We start from the raw sequence: 12,513 nt of genomic DNA, 5'->3' as shown, positions 1-12,513 counted from the left end.
AAGTGCCCAAACTACAGGCCACACTTGAAACTCTAGAAAATAACCTTACTTTAGAGATTGTATATCTTTCTTGGAACAATATATTGCACTGATATTAGTAAGAACAGGATTTCATACAATATCTTGTATTTTAAAATGATTTTAAAAATACATTAATGATTCCAGAGACAAATCTAGACAACTTTTGGCAGAAATGTTTAGCAGAAAAAACCAGTCAATTATTCTGGGGACCTGTTATCAGAAAGGTAAGTTTGTCTGTATTTTAGCCAAGCTCTACTTTGAGGACAAACAATGCAGACTAGAAAATATGATTGCTGTAAGTCACTTCTTGATAAAAAGCTAAGGAGCTTTGTTTCATGATATGAATAAAGCAGAACAGCACTGGGAAAACTGCCTCAGGAAGTCCATACACAATATAAATCAGTCAGATTTTCCATACCTTTCTAGACACAGGAACTCCTGAAATATCAAACCAATGCGACTAGAAGTTGAATACTCAGCCGATAAAAGACCCTGCAGACATATTTCTCAAAACAGATCTGTAAACTACATATATCTTTATTTACATCTATCTCTCTTTATACATATTTTATAAAAAAATCTGAGGAACAGTATAGTGTCTTAATGAGATTTCCTTGACAAATCCAAATTGAAAGCTAAATTAATTCTCATTAAAAACTACACAAAACTCACCAGAATTTCCAGTAAAAGACGAGTAATAACAAACATGCCTCTTCGGCTCTTAGAGCTTGCTGCTCAGTGCTTAGCCATGCAGATAGTTTATTTGTACATGGACTTCTCTGGAAAAATTCTATTTTGTTATACCTACATATAATAATATGCATAGAACTCTCTGGGTCAATGCCATTATTATGCAATAATATGCACAAAACTTTTTTTGGTGATTGCTTATTAGAGTGAGATTATGTTTTTGATGGAGATTTGCAGTATATTGTACAGTATAAGTACTGTAATAATAATATTAACATTTTTTTTGCCCAGCTTTCTCTTCTTTGTACATTGTATCCCTCTAAAAGTACTTGAAAAATTATTTAATACTTAACACGTAGGTAGCATTTTTTCTTACATTTTTAAAGAAGGGATATCTCCTCATGCTCTTTGATTAAATGGCCTGATACAGGGTCAGTGGCATAAATATGCCATTTATATGGCTTTGCATAGGCTTCAATGAACTACAGATCAGGATTTCAGATGGAAATGTAAGATTTCTGTACAACAGTATCTTTTGTCTGTTATCAATGTTAAGGATTTTAAGACAGTTATCATTCATCACAGACATTAATCTTACGATTATATTCTTATTGTCACCTTCCCTGAATTTAAATTACATGGTGTGACTCACTGATCACTGACAAAGGAAAAAGCTCAAACCTTCATTCACATGATAAGGCTTGGGTCCCAGGAAACAGGTCTCCCATCATGCATTCTATTCAGAATCTCAACATTGTTTTCTGCTCTTGTAAAATCAAACACGTGTGGGAATGCACATAAAGTTAACATCACAAACACAGAGAATCAGGAGTGTTTCTGTTATATAAACTGACCATGATTCATTTAAATGCGAGGCGTAATTTTTCTGTATTTTTCCTTCTGGAAATTCTTCTTATATTTTGTAATAGACATTAAGCTAACAGGCTCCACTGGGTCCTTTTCTGCTTTTGTGACTCATTTTTATTTGTAGACTCTGTTAAGATGGTATTGTAGCACTCTGGCCTCAGGCAAGGGTTCAAGATAATGGTAGTATCAAAGCTGTTTTTGACAGCACTCTTTATGGTCACTGCCAGAGGTATATGAATACCGTGACTGCATTCCCTCTGGAAACCTGAGCTCATTGTTTCACTTATATCCCAATTTTCAGAGTGTTACAGTTCTTTTCCTCAGAACTTCAGCAGAAGAGAATTATTACAAGGTATCAGGACATTCACAAAGCCAGCATTCTATGATTCTATGAAACCAAAGGCTATATTTATCTTTTCTATGTGTACAAAACACTCGTGGATCAGCTAATACAGAAACAGATACAGTGCTATTGTACCTCAGTACTAACTTGAGTTTGAAAGCAACCACCTGTCTTCCTGTACAGGTTCTTACAGCCACCAACTTCTCCTGTGGTGAGACCTGCTACATGGATGATGGTGTCAGCGTTTTCTTAGCAGCTGTCTTATTCAGACATTATCACTTCAAAACAGAAGTTGCTTAAAGTTGGTCTGTTGTCTTTGTCAGAGCTCCTCCATACTCAGTAAAAAGATCCTGTGGAGCCGGAACTGCTGCCAAATGAGCTCTTCCCCTCTTGCATTATCCAGCATGCACTGTCTGCTGGAATGGCCCTTGTAGTGAAATCTCAGTGCTCAAGCTTTTTAAACCTAAACCAGAGACCAGTCACAGAACTAGAAACAGTATATATTGTATTATATACTGAGGGCTTAATGCGGTCCATGCTTTCACCAGCTTGACTAGAGGTGGTAGAGACTCAGGCCAACACACAGGAATGGGGGAAAGAAAAAAAAGGGGGATGTGACAAACAACATCTGACAACTGTGCCAGTTCTCCCCTTCTCCTCTCCATCGTGTTTTAAGTTTTGCTGCAATGCCTTCCCTCAGTTGTGCGAAATGAATTGGTGGGGCCATAGCATAAACTCTGTAAAAAATAGAATTAATCTGGATTTAAAACATCATAGGGGAAAATAAAATAAAATAAGGAACAATTTTTAACCTGGTTTTGTTCTCTGATCTGGTTCACAATACAGTACCACAAACAGCTGTGCTTGTATCACAGAAGGCAGCATGAATGTCAGAATGAATAGTCAAGGCAGGAGGCCAGGCACAGCCACCAAGAGAAATCCTCATTATATGTACGTTGATTTACATCCATACACACACACAGAGTGATTTAAGTAGCAGACAGAAGTTTCCTATTTTTTTGCAAATTTTCTTCCCGATTTGCCAAACAGTTCATACCCCTATGATGTATCTGGAAGTAACAATAAGGTTCTTGTGGTTTCCTCTCCCCTCCCCCAAAGAAAGCACACTTTCAGATTAGAGAAATATGAAGTATGGAATTAAAAACATTCAGTATGAAAAGGAAATTAAAATTAAAAAAGGGTGGGGGGAATCACGCTGACAATCCTCATTTGTTCCCCACTTTTCTTTGTCCATCCCCTTGACACTGGGACCTTCTCTGCAAGTTGAGTAGAAGGAAGAAGGCAGAGGAAGAGTCAACTCTGGCAGGACTGTGACTCTGGAATATCAGGGATATCCCCAAGAGAGTTTTACAGCTTTCATAAAGTGTTACACATAGCATACAAACTCCTTCCATTGGACTTATGTGCCTATCACAAAAAGGACCTAACCATCACCAGATTAAGATGATGCTACAATCAGACAGGCAATAAATAAAAATGTTAATAATAAAAATCAAGTGTGAAAGTTTTTTCTGTGGGTATAGACACAGTGATTAGCTCTCCAGTTGATTTTTCACATTTGTGAATTTTGGTTCTCTACTGTATTGTAGTAATTCTGCCAATTTTAACTGACTTGCCCCAGTATAAAACGGGTATAGGAAAACTGGCAGGCAAACCTAAGTATTAAAAGCAGTAATTCACATGTTAGACTTGAGTGCATAACCAAATCTTACCTTGCAGTTTTCCTGTATTCTTTCTGCTTTTGTGAATTTTGGAATAGTGACAATCCCATTCTGAAAAACTTAATACTTCTCATCATTAAAATTTACACAGTTTCAAAGAAAATAATCTCTCTTCAAAACATTTCAAGACATTCCTTATGTTTTCTGAAGTTTTAATTTAATTTTTCAAACGACACTGACATTTTTATATGCTTCTTTTAATTGCTGTTACATACACTGCATTAAATTCCAACACAGATTATCTGGTTTATGTCAACTTCATACACTATTTCACTGTTTAGTACTTCATGTTGAGTGACAGAAATTGAATGATGCCTCATACTGCTTGTAACATTTAGTTTGAAAACATCTCTTTTATTGGTGGTTCTTTTTATTCTCTACAATCAGATTATTTGTATATTTAAAATACTGCCATGCTTTGTGTACTACATTCTAAATTTCCAGGACAGCACAGTTAGTTCATGCAATATCAACATACTGAAGGCAAAAATACTTTTTGTATAAACCTAAACTATTTGCATTTTTTTTCCTGAGAGGAGATACATTTTTATTACCATCCTCCATTACCTGTATACTCCAGTGTATGCAAATCTGTGCTGGAGTTCTGTCATATTTCTTCGCCAGCTGAATGACACTAGGATGAGCGAGTGCTTCACCTTTGGCTAAAGGACAGTAGCCTTCAAAAACAGTATCTCTGCTCCTACAATAATACATCAGCTCCTGAGGTCTTTGGAAAGGGTGGTATTCAACCTTAGATAAATAAACTTCTAGTAAAAAACTTGAGAGTACATTTAGCAGATGGCATCATTGATAAATGAAAATATTTTTTCTCTTGTTTTAAAAATACAACATGAGTGAAATCACTGCTTCTGGGAGATAGATGCAAGTTATCAGGTTTAGAAGACATGTGAAGGATATTAATCCACAAGCATTTTGGCATTGATTGGTACAATAGTTTACTATGTATTTTATGCTTCCCCCAGAAGTACAGTGCATGGAGCAGTTGTCTGCCCTACCTGCAGTTGGCCTTGCACTCTCGCTCTGTTCAGTGTTTGAGAAATATAGGCAAATGCATAGTGGAAGTCAGCATCAGGTCATTTGTACTGGGTGATTTGAGACTACCTTCTCTTCCCCAGATCTACTGCCTTTCATGTTTCCTCACTAATGATCTTTGAGTTGCACAGGCAAGGGGAGGGGGCTGGGCAGGGACTGCGTTTGCAACAGACCAACCAGAACAATTTCCTTAGGATGAGGGCCTGACCTTGGAAGCAAAGCCTGTTGGCATGGATTGTGCATGGAAAATCCTGTACTCTGTGTGTGGTGTCACCAACAGCTTATGCAGGGAAGCAATCACGCTGTGGAATGAAGTGTGAAGGAAACGCTTTGTAGGAAGGAAGATCACAAATTGCCAAGAACCAGATAAAAGAGGAAAAGTAACAAGCTACAAAGCCACAGTTGTTGGAAGCAAAAGGAAACAGAAGTTATTGGAAAGTAAAGATCTCAAAAAAGCCATGTATTCTGGCATGTAAAAAAAGCCAAAAGAGAATCTCTGTAATACTCCTTACTATGTTATTTAAATAAGTATTTCATAGTTAATACATCGTAAGAAGCATACCTTCCTCTGCATTCAGATGAAAATAGGTAGCGTTTTATAAAATACATAATCATATGGTGTATTTTTGTGACTAGCCATCACCATTGTTCCAGTGATCTAACTCTTACGCATTTTGAAAAAAATACTTTTCTGAACAATTACCTCAACACATGGAATCTGGAAAATTTCTTCTGCCACAAAGAGGACAAATGAACATTTCCTGTTTCTCATCTTTAGTACATGTTGTCTTTTCAGACAACAATAGTCAGGAACAATAGGCTGGCAGTCATTCAGTATGTGCTAAGAAAAAAACTGTACCCCTCAAAGGCTGGGCTGAGTCAGCCTAAAGCTGCTATGATCTAAATTACAAGGTGGACTTGGGAACAAGGTCCAGGCAGCAGACACATCCATGTCTTCAACCTTGGATGTTTCTTGACCTTTGAGTAGCCTTTGTTTATATGTGTAAGACCAGTGTTTAGGTCATACACTTGTTTGCATCTGAGCTGACTGGAAAATAACCATTGTAACCATGCAAAGCTACAAGGGGAAAAAAGAAAGAGCAAGCAGGGTGTATTACTTGATTGTTACAACAGTAATATGTAATTTTAGTAGATGTTCTTTACACTAAGTGTAATAAATAACATAGCATAGAAAATATTAAATAATGATGTATTTAGGATCAAACGCTGAAAAATCTGCAGTACGCCTATAGGATCAGGTGACTTATTCAGCATTTATTACCAATATAACTGCAAGCAGAATTTACCTGCTGGTCTAGTAAGATTTCTAGGCAGCACAGCTCCAGGTTACACCAGAAATATTTAAGGCAAGAACAGCATGCTGAGATGTCACCTGCCTGCTTCACACGCAGAATACACAGCGACAACTACTTCCCACTGGGGAAGATTATACTTTGTGCCTTTCACTGAATCAAGAGACTCCAAATTCTGTGAACTGAATTTCAGCATATGCAGTTGTGTGTTGGTAGCAGCAAGTATTTTTCTTCTTAAATATAATGCTAAAATAACTAAATGCATAAAATAAGCACTTTTGAATGTATTTTTCTTGTGAAAACTTTCTGGAAGGTTCTAGCAGCATCTGAATGCAAGGGACTAGCATCCTGAGCTAGAAGAGGCATAGGGTGAGTGGCCAGCATGTACTTCCCTTCAAAATAATAATTCCTACTTCCCGGCTTGCCCCACCCTTGCTATTTTAGTCACCAAACTTTTCTCAGGCGAGGGATGCCTGTCATATGGTAGAGGAAGATCTTGATCTTTTCTGGCACTCTACCCTGAGTGATTTGCGTGTAAAAATTGGCATTTGTTTTATTAAACGGTTTGCAGTTCACATGACAGAACTCTTCATAGCTGCTACTTGGTCAGCCACAGTAAGCGCTGTTTTTTACAACAGTCATAGCACAATAGGGAAAAGTTGAGCCTAATAACAATCCTGACACATGGACCTAAAAAGTCATACCTCAGATGATGGAATACAAAAGCCTTACTCTTTCCACTCTGCTGCAGGTTCTTTTCATCTGGTAAAGTTTTCCTGCATCTGGACTTCAGTCAATTTCTTAATGGGCATGCACGGTCTTACAATTATTTTTCTTTATAAAACTGAAATTTAAGTCTAGAAATGTTTTATCTATAGAGGACCAATTCAGGTGAGTTTATATACAAAGTGGTTGTTTCCTAATGTCTCAAAATACTAAAACACCTTTCTACCTTGTACAAATTTACATAATAGACCTCAATATTAATGGCAATATTAACAACATTACTAAATCTCTGACGTCATTACACAGTAATTTGTACTTCTATAAAAGCAGAAAAAATACTGATAAGCGTTCCTACATGGAATTAAGAGAGGAACAGTTTATATTTGGTTTCAGTGTATTGCTTTATGAAATATATATTAATTAAATTCTTATAAAATGTAATTTTTTTTCCTAATGACTAACAGGCATAAGAGCCTTCAAAGAGTCTTCAGAATTCCTTGAGTATAGATCTAAGCTTATTACTGCCAAGTCAATTACAAACTCTGAAATACAAACCTATAACTTCTTCACATGCTAGAATAAAATATTTATCATCATTTTACAGTGTTGGACAGTATTTTTAATAGGAGATTGTAAAAGGTGTTTACTTACTACTAAATATCTTAACAATACTATATTCTTGAAAAGACAGGCCTTTCCTACTTCTTTAAAAGCCATGATGATATTGTTTTTTCCAGGAACCAAGAAGAAAGGCAGTACTTACAACTTCGTTTGTAAAATAGAAGCCTTGCTTACTACCTGGTTTGCAAAGACTATAAAAGTCTAATAAAGAACCTCCTTTGTCCTGCCTTCCTCCTCTTCACAGAAAAAATAACTTCCAATTTTAACATCATAAGAACTGTTGAAATTGTAACACGACCCTAAATTATTTATGCAAATTTACAATAGCTAAGAGGGAAGTGATTTTCCTTCACTTGTTTCTTAAAAATTTAGACATTGTATACAATGATTTTTTGCTAATGTTTTGTATTTGGAAATCAGTTCACTGAAAGAGGACACTGTTATAGGCATATATATAACAAAGATCTTTTGTATTACAAATTCTGGACAGTGAAATAAGAATTCAGTATAGCATTTTCATTCCTAATTTCAATTTAGGAATTCATTAGTTATTTGGTAATGCTTAAGTAATCTCACCATCAGACTCAGTAACTCTCCAACAGTAAGCAAGAAACAGAATAAATACTCTTTTGATGATAACTTGAACTATGGTTTATAAGATTCCCGTAACTCTACAAAGAGTAAATTGATGCTATAACAAAATTGTTCAAAGTGGGGCAGTTTGCAGTGGCACAGATATTTCATTGTTGTTTTAATCTGGAACAACACTGTGCATCACTTTAAAGATAGGACTATCTGAATACAGCAGAGCCACCCTCCAACCGCCCTATATCACTACCATCTCAACTTTTTGTCTCCTCTTTTTCAGCCACAGAAAAACAGATGCTGTCAAATAATATCAAGAAACAACTTTTCGCCATTAATACTACTGACACAATAAGACTGGTAACATTTTGACACTGTAGGTCAGAGGAAATTTCAAAACAAATCCAAAATTACTTTTTTTGCCTTGCAGTGATTTAGTAGGACACTGAAAGGCTATCCTCATTTAACAGACAGTAACAATTTAAGCCAAACTCTAGTAAGACTTTGACGTGTATTTTTGAAAAGGAGACACAATTGAACCTTGGCAAACTCACTGATTCTTAAACAGTCATCAACCTGCCCATCTGGAGACATATTTCATTGGCTTATTTTGAATAACAGAACTTAAATATTTTACATGGTTTTAGGTTAATTTAAAATTACTCATAATTGTCCTTTAGTAACCTCTAGTCTAGTGGACAGCAAAAATCAGGGATGTTAGGTTATGACAGTCACATTCTCAGCAACTTTTTTACGGCTGTTTATGACATTAAACCACAAACAGCTGCCCAAAATCCTCACCACCTGTACAAAGGGGAAAAGCGCACACCTGCACTTCATCCATTCCAGTTCCCAGTTCTATGTTAGCATACACACATTTTCACTGCAGGAGGTGGTAGGAATGGGAGCATGAACTTCCAGCACAGCTGTGGGCAGAAAACTGCAACAAGGGAATAGTTGTCAGAGTCCTAGAAGTCTGCCGGTATGTAGGTGGCCATTTTTTATCTGGCTAGGACAGCAAAAGAATTTTGTCAGGGCTCTCGCAGCACCTTCCTAAATGAGAAGTTCACTGAATTCAATGTGATCTTGAAATATTACTATGATATAAGGCAGGAGCAAGGGAAACAGCACCCTTGCATGCATATGTAATCACCTGAGGCTTTCAGTGTTGTATTTGAACACAGACTCTCTCCAAAGCCTTTCCAGAGATAGTAAATGTCCAGTGCTCCTTGAATTTTATTTCTAAACTGTTTTATCATCAAAAAATGATACACAAACCATTTGTTTGTACCTTAAAACCAGTAGCCTGGGAGAAGCTGGGGAAAAGAAAGGAGGAAGGACTCCCCCACCTACCCCCCACCCCATTTCAGGTCATCTTCCTGAATGGTTTTCAATATGTATATAGAAATGAAAGAAGAAATTGTATGACTAAGGCTAGTTTGGATGTAGTCTTTCAGGCATAGGCGTGGGGAGGAGATTATTAACCGAAAAAACCAAAGCAAAAACTCCAACTCAGGTACTTTAAATATATTTATCCACTCACCCGATTAACCTGTGGAGTAATCACACAAGTCTTCCTTTAGTTGCTCAAGATGACTGATAAGGAAGTTGCTTACGCCAATTGATCTACACAAACCTAATGAGAAACAGAACAAGAAAAACTTTTGGGACAATCCTCACTATTTGGGAGGATTACGAAAAATATCACTTTCAAGAGACAAAATGGTTGTATGCCTCATTTTTACATAGCAAAATACTGCAAAGAAACACAGAAAACCAGCACTGAAATCTAGTTTGACAGCATTATCTGAAAGCTTGGTTCTGTCCCAGTCACACTAGGAAATAATTTTATAATCTAAACACACTGGAAACTCCCCAGTGTATAAAAACTCCAGGCTAAATTCTGGGAATGGGTAATGTAGTATAAGCAAAGAACAATTGGACTCCACTAGAATGAAAAGAAGGAAATGGTGTTCTGAGCAGCTTGCCAAAACTAAAGAAAAGTGGAACATTTGCAGAAGACTAATAAGGTGTGAGCAATAAAACACAAGGACATGCAGCCCAAGTGAACTATGTAGCACTGCTTATATTTCTATTAGATCATTATGAGATGTTATGTAAAACTCAGCATAAAAACTTTAATTAAGTGAGCAGGATATAACAAGAACCAACAAGCTTAAAAATGTAGCTAGATTTCTCAGCTCCTGTTGACATGTAAATAAAGTGGCACATAGGTGATACGAAGGTTATTTTTTTAAATAAGCCTTAAGCGTGCCTGCATGTATATAAATGAAGTGCTGACAGTCCTGAAATTAGAGGTCGTTCTTCAAACATCAGATACGATAAAGCACAACTCCCAATACTGGCCAGCAACCACATCACAACCCTGACTGATCTTTGATAGTTTGGTCCTTATTCTGTGCTAAAACACAGTTAACAGGGAGACCAACTGTGTCAGGCTAGTAGTGGTTTCAGGCTGTAGATTCTGCGGACTATGAATCAGACTTCGTTCTTCAGTATGTGAACTTTGTCTTGATTGACTTGATCTGCATTTCAGTCTGTAACTCTGCAGGTGGAAAGTCTGTCTCAAGGTATGTAAACACAGAAGTCTAATCACTGTTGTTAATACAGTGTTTGTGCTGGCCAATATAATGTATATGCACGTGCTTACCTATATATATATGCACACAAATATCTATAGCAAAAAAAGAGGAATTAAGCCAAAATTTATACTATTATTTTTTTCAGAAAAAAAGGAGTCATTGGGCAATTTCAGCCACTTGATGTCAAAGGAATGATTTCTGGACTGAAATCGCCCTCATTCCACAGTTAGAATCAACACTTTCTTGAGGTCAGCAGGGAACTATGTGGAGCTGCCTTGATTTGAATCTGGAATACAGACACATAAAGAGCATTTATTAATGCAACTGAGAGACATGAATACATTAAAAAGAATAATTTCACTTGAAGCAAAACCTAAACGAAAATGTTGGAGAAAAATGTACTAACCAAGTTCTTATTCCTAAAATGCATATTTTATTTATAAAAAAAACACAAACTTGCAAATAGACTATAAATTGGCATATAAAAAAATGAGCTAGAAGATTACAAAGTATCTTGAATTTGCAGGTTAGATTTAACTGGACACAAAAAAATTAATCTTTTCTAGTCTTCTATGAAATTCTATAAGTGAAGTTACAGTTTATTGCTAATTACTAGGAACAGATCTTTAAAGCCCTGAAAAAAATCATTTTTGCATTAGAAAAGTCACTAATCATATAAATATAGGCAATTTGACTGCTATGTTGCTTTCATGTATTTTAGCAGTACAAGCAGATTAAGGTGCACAGCAGCAAAACCTGCACACATACTATCACTTTTTAATGTGGTTTCTTTTGTACAATACAAAAAGGAGAAAAAAAGACATTAGCAACTAAAATGCTAGACAGCTTCCCCTTACAGAAATTATCAATGTTCAAGATGTATAACATAATTAGGTTATAACCTGCACTACAGCAATTTACATAATTTATATGTAATCTTCCAGAAGGAGCAAAACCTGAGTATCTGACTTCTACTGACAAACAACCCTGGATTGTCAACACTAATAAATTATTATGCCAAAGAAATCAGAAAAGCACTTGCAGTTTTAACACAATGGTGCACCAAAATATTAAACTCTATTGTTGAAAACTAAGGAGTTACAAAAAACATGCTGTATTGCCCTTGAAGAATAAAGCATTTATTTCAGACTGAAATAAAACAGAACTCAATCACAGACATGAAAGATGAAAGGGTTTATTAAACTTGTCCATTTCCACAAAAAGCTTCCCTTTTTTCCTCCTACTGTATACTTTATGATGTTTTGCTTCTAGCATACTTCCATAGGAGACTTTGAAGTCTGTTCCATAGTCCCACTGCATTCACTGGTAAGTTTTCTGTTAGATTTCCCATCAAGAATTTTCAGGTCAGTTCTGTTCTGTCTTCAAAGTTATCTGAGTCACTCAAAATCAATATTATGGGATTGCTGCATCTAGAGTGATGAGAAAGCTAAATTCAAAATTGCCAAGTAAACATTTTCCTATACAACAGAGGAACAATAATTAGAATTTCAACGTTTTTCTGGCAACAACATTTTCTTAACACTTCTTTTTTTTTAATGGACTACAATGAAAACATTTCATTTTCATTAAATCCATATATTTAGTTTTGGTAAAGTTAGAACCCTTTGTTTCAACTTAGAATCATAGAATCGTAGAAATCATAGAACTTCATTCCTTTGTTCTGAGGTACAGTCTAATACATGAAAGTTAAAGTGTTTTGACTTTTCCATGGAATTACAATATAAAATACAATAAATATGAAAACAATTGCATAGCCCAATTGTGTAAAAAAAACTTATTTCAATGCATGGTGGAAACATGAATGCAAAACACTGGACTTTCCTGAAAAAAAAGAATCAATGGATTCTACTCTAGAGCATTACTTCCATCTGCTTGATGAAAGATTAACACACTTGCCCTACATTGTCCAAATCTGGGAAAGACTGCCT

General features: G+C 36.0%; 1 protein-coding gene across 1 annotated transcript in view; it reads right to left on the bottom strand.

The window, feature by feature from the left end:
- Positions 1-1,398: 1,398 nt before the first annotated feature.
- Positions 1,399-12,513, bottom strand: part of LOC104332581 (putative oxidoreductase YtbE) — a 49,448-nt gene continuing 38,333 nt past the window's right edge. Inside the window, 5 exon segments of the mRNA XM_075424093.1 lie at positions 1,399-1,494; positions 3,655-3,714; positions 4,231-4,413; positions 9,505-9,531; positions 9,533-9,597. Of these exon segments, the coding sequence (XP_075280208.1) occupies positions 1,399-1,494; positions 3,655-3,714; positions 4,231-4,413; positions 9,505-9,531; positions 9,533-9,597 (431 nt within the window).

Source organism: Opisthocomus hoazin, chromosome 6 (assembly GCF_030867145.1).
Source record: "Opisthocomus hoazin isolate bOpiHoa1 chromosome 6, bOpiHoa1.hap1, whole genome shotgun sequence".
Taxonomy (NCBI): Eukaryota; Metazoa; Chordata; class Aves; order Opisthocomiformes; family Opisthocomidae; genus Opisthocomus; species Opisthocomus hoazin.
The sequence above is the reverse complement of the archived record's forward strand: the minus strand, read 5'-3'. Positions and strand labels throughout refer to the sequence as shown.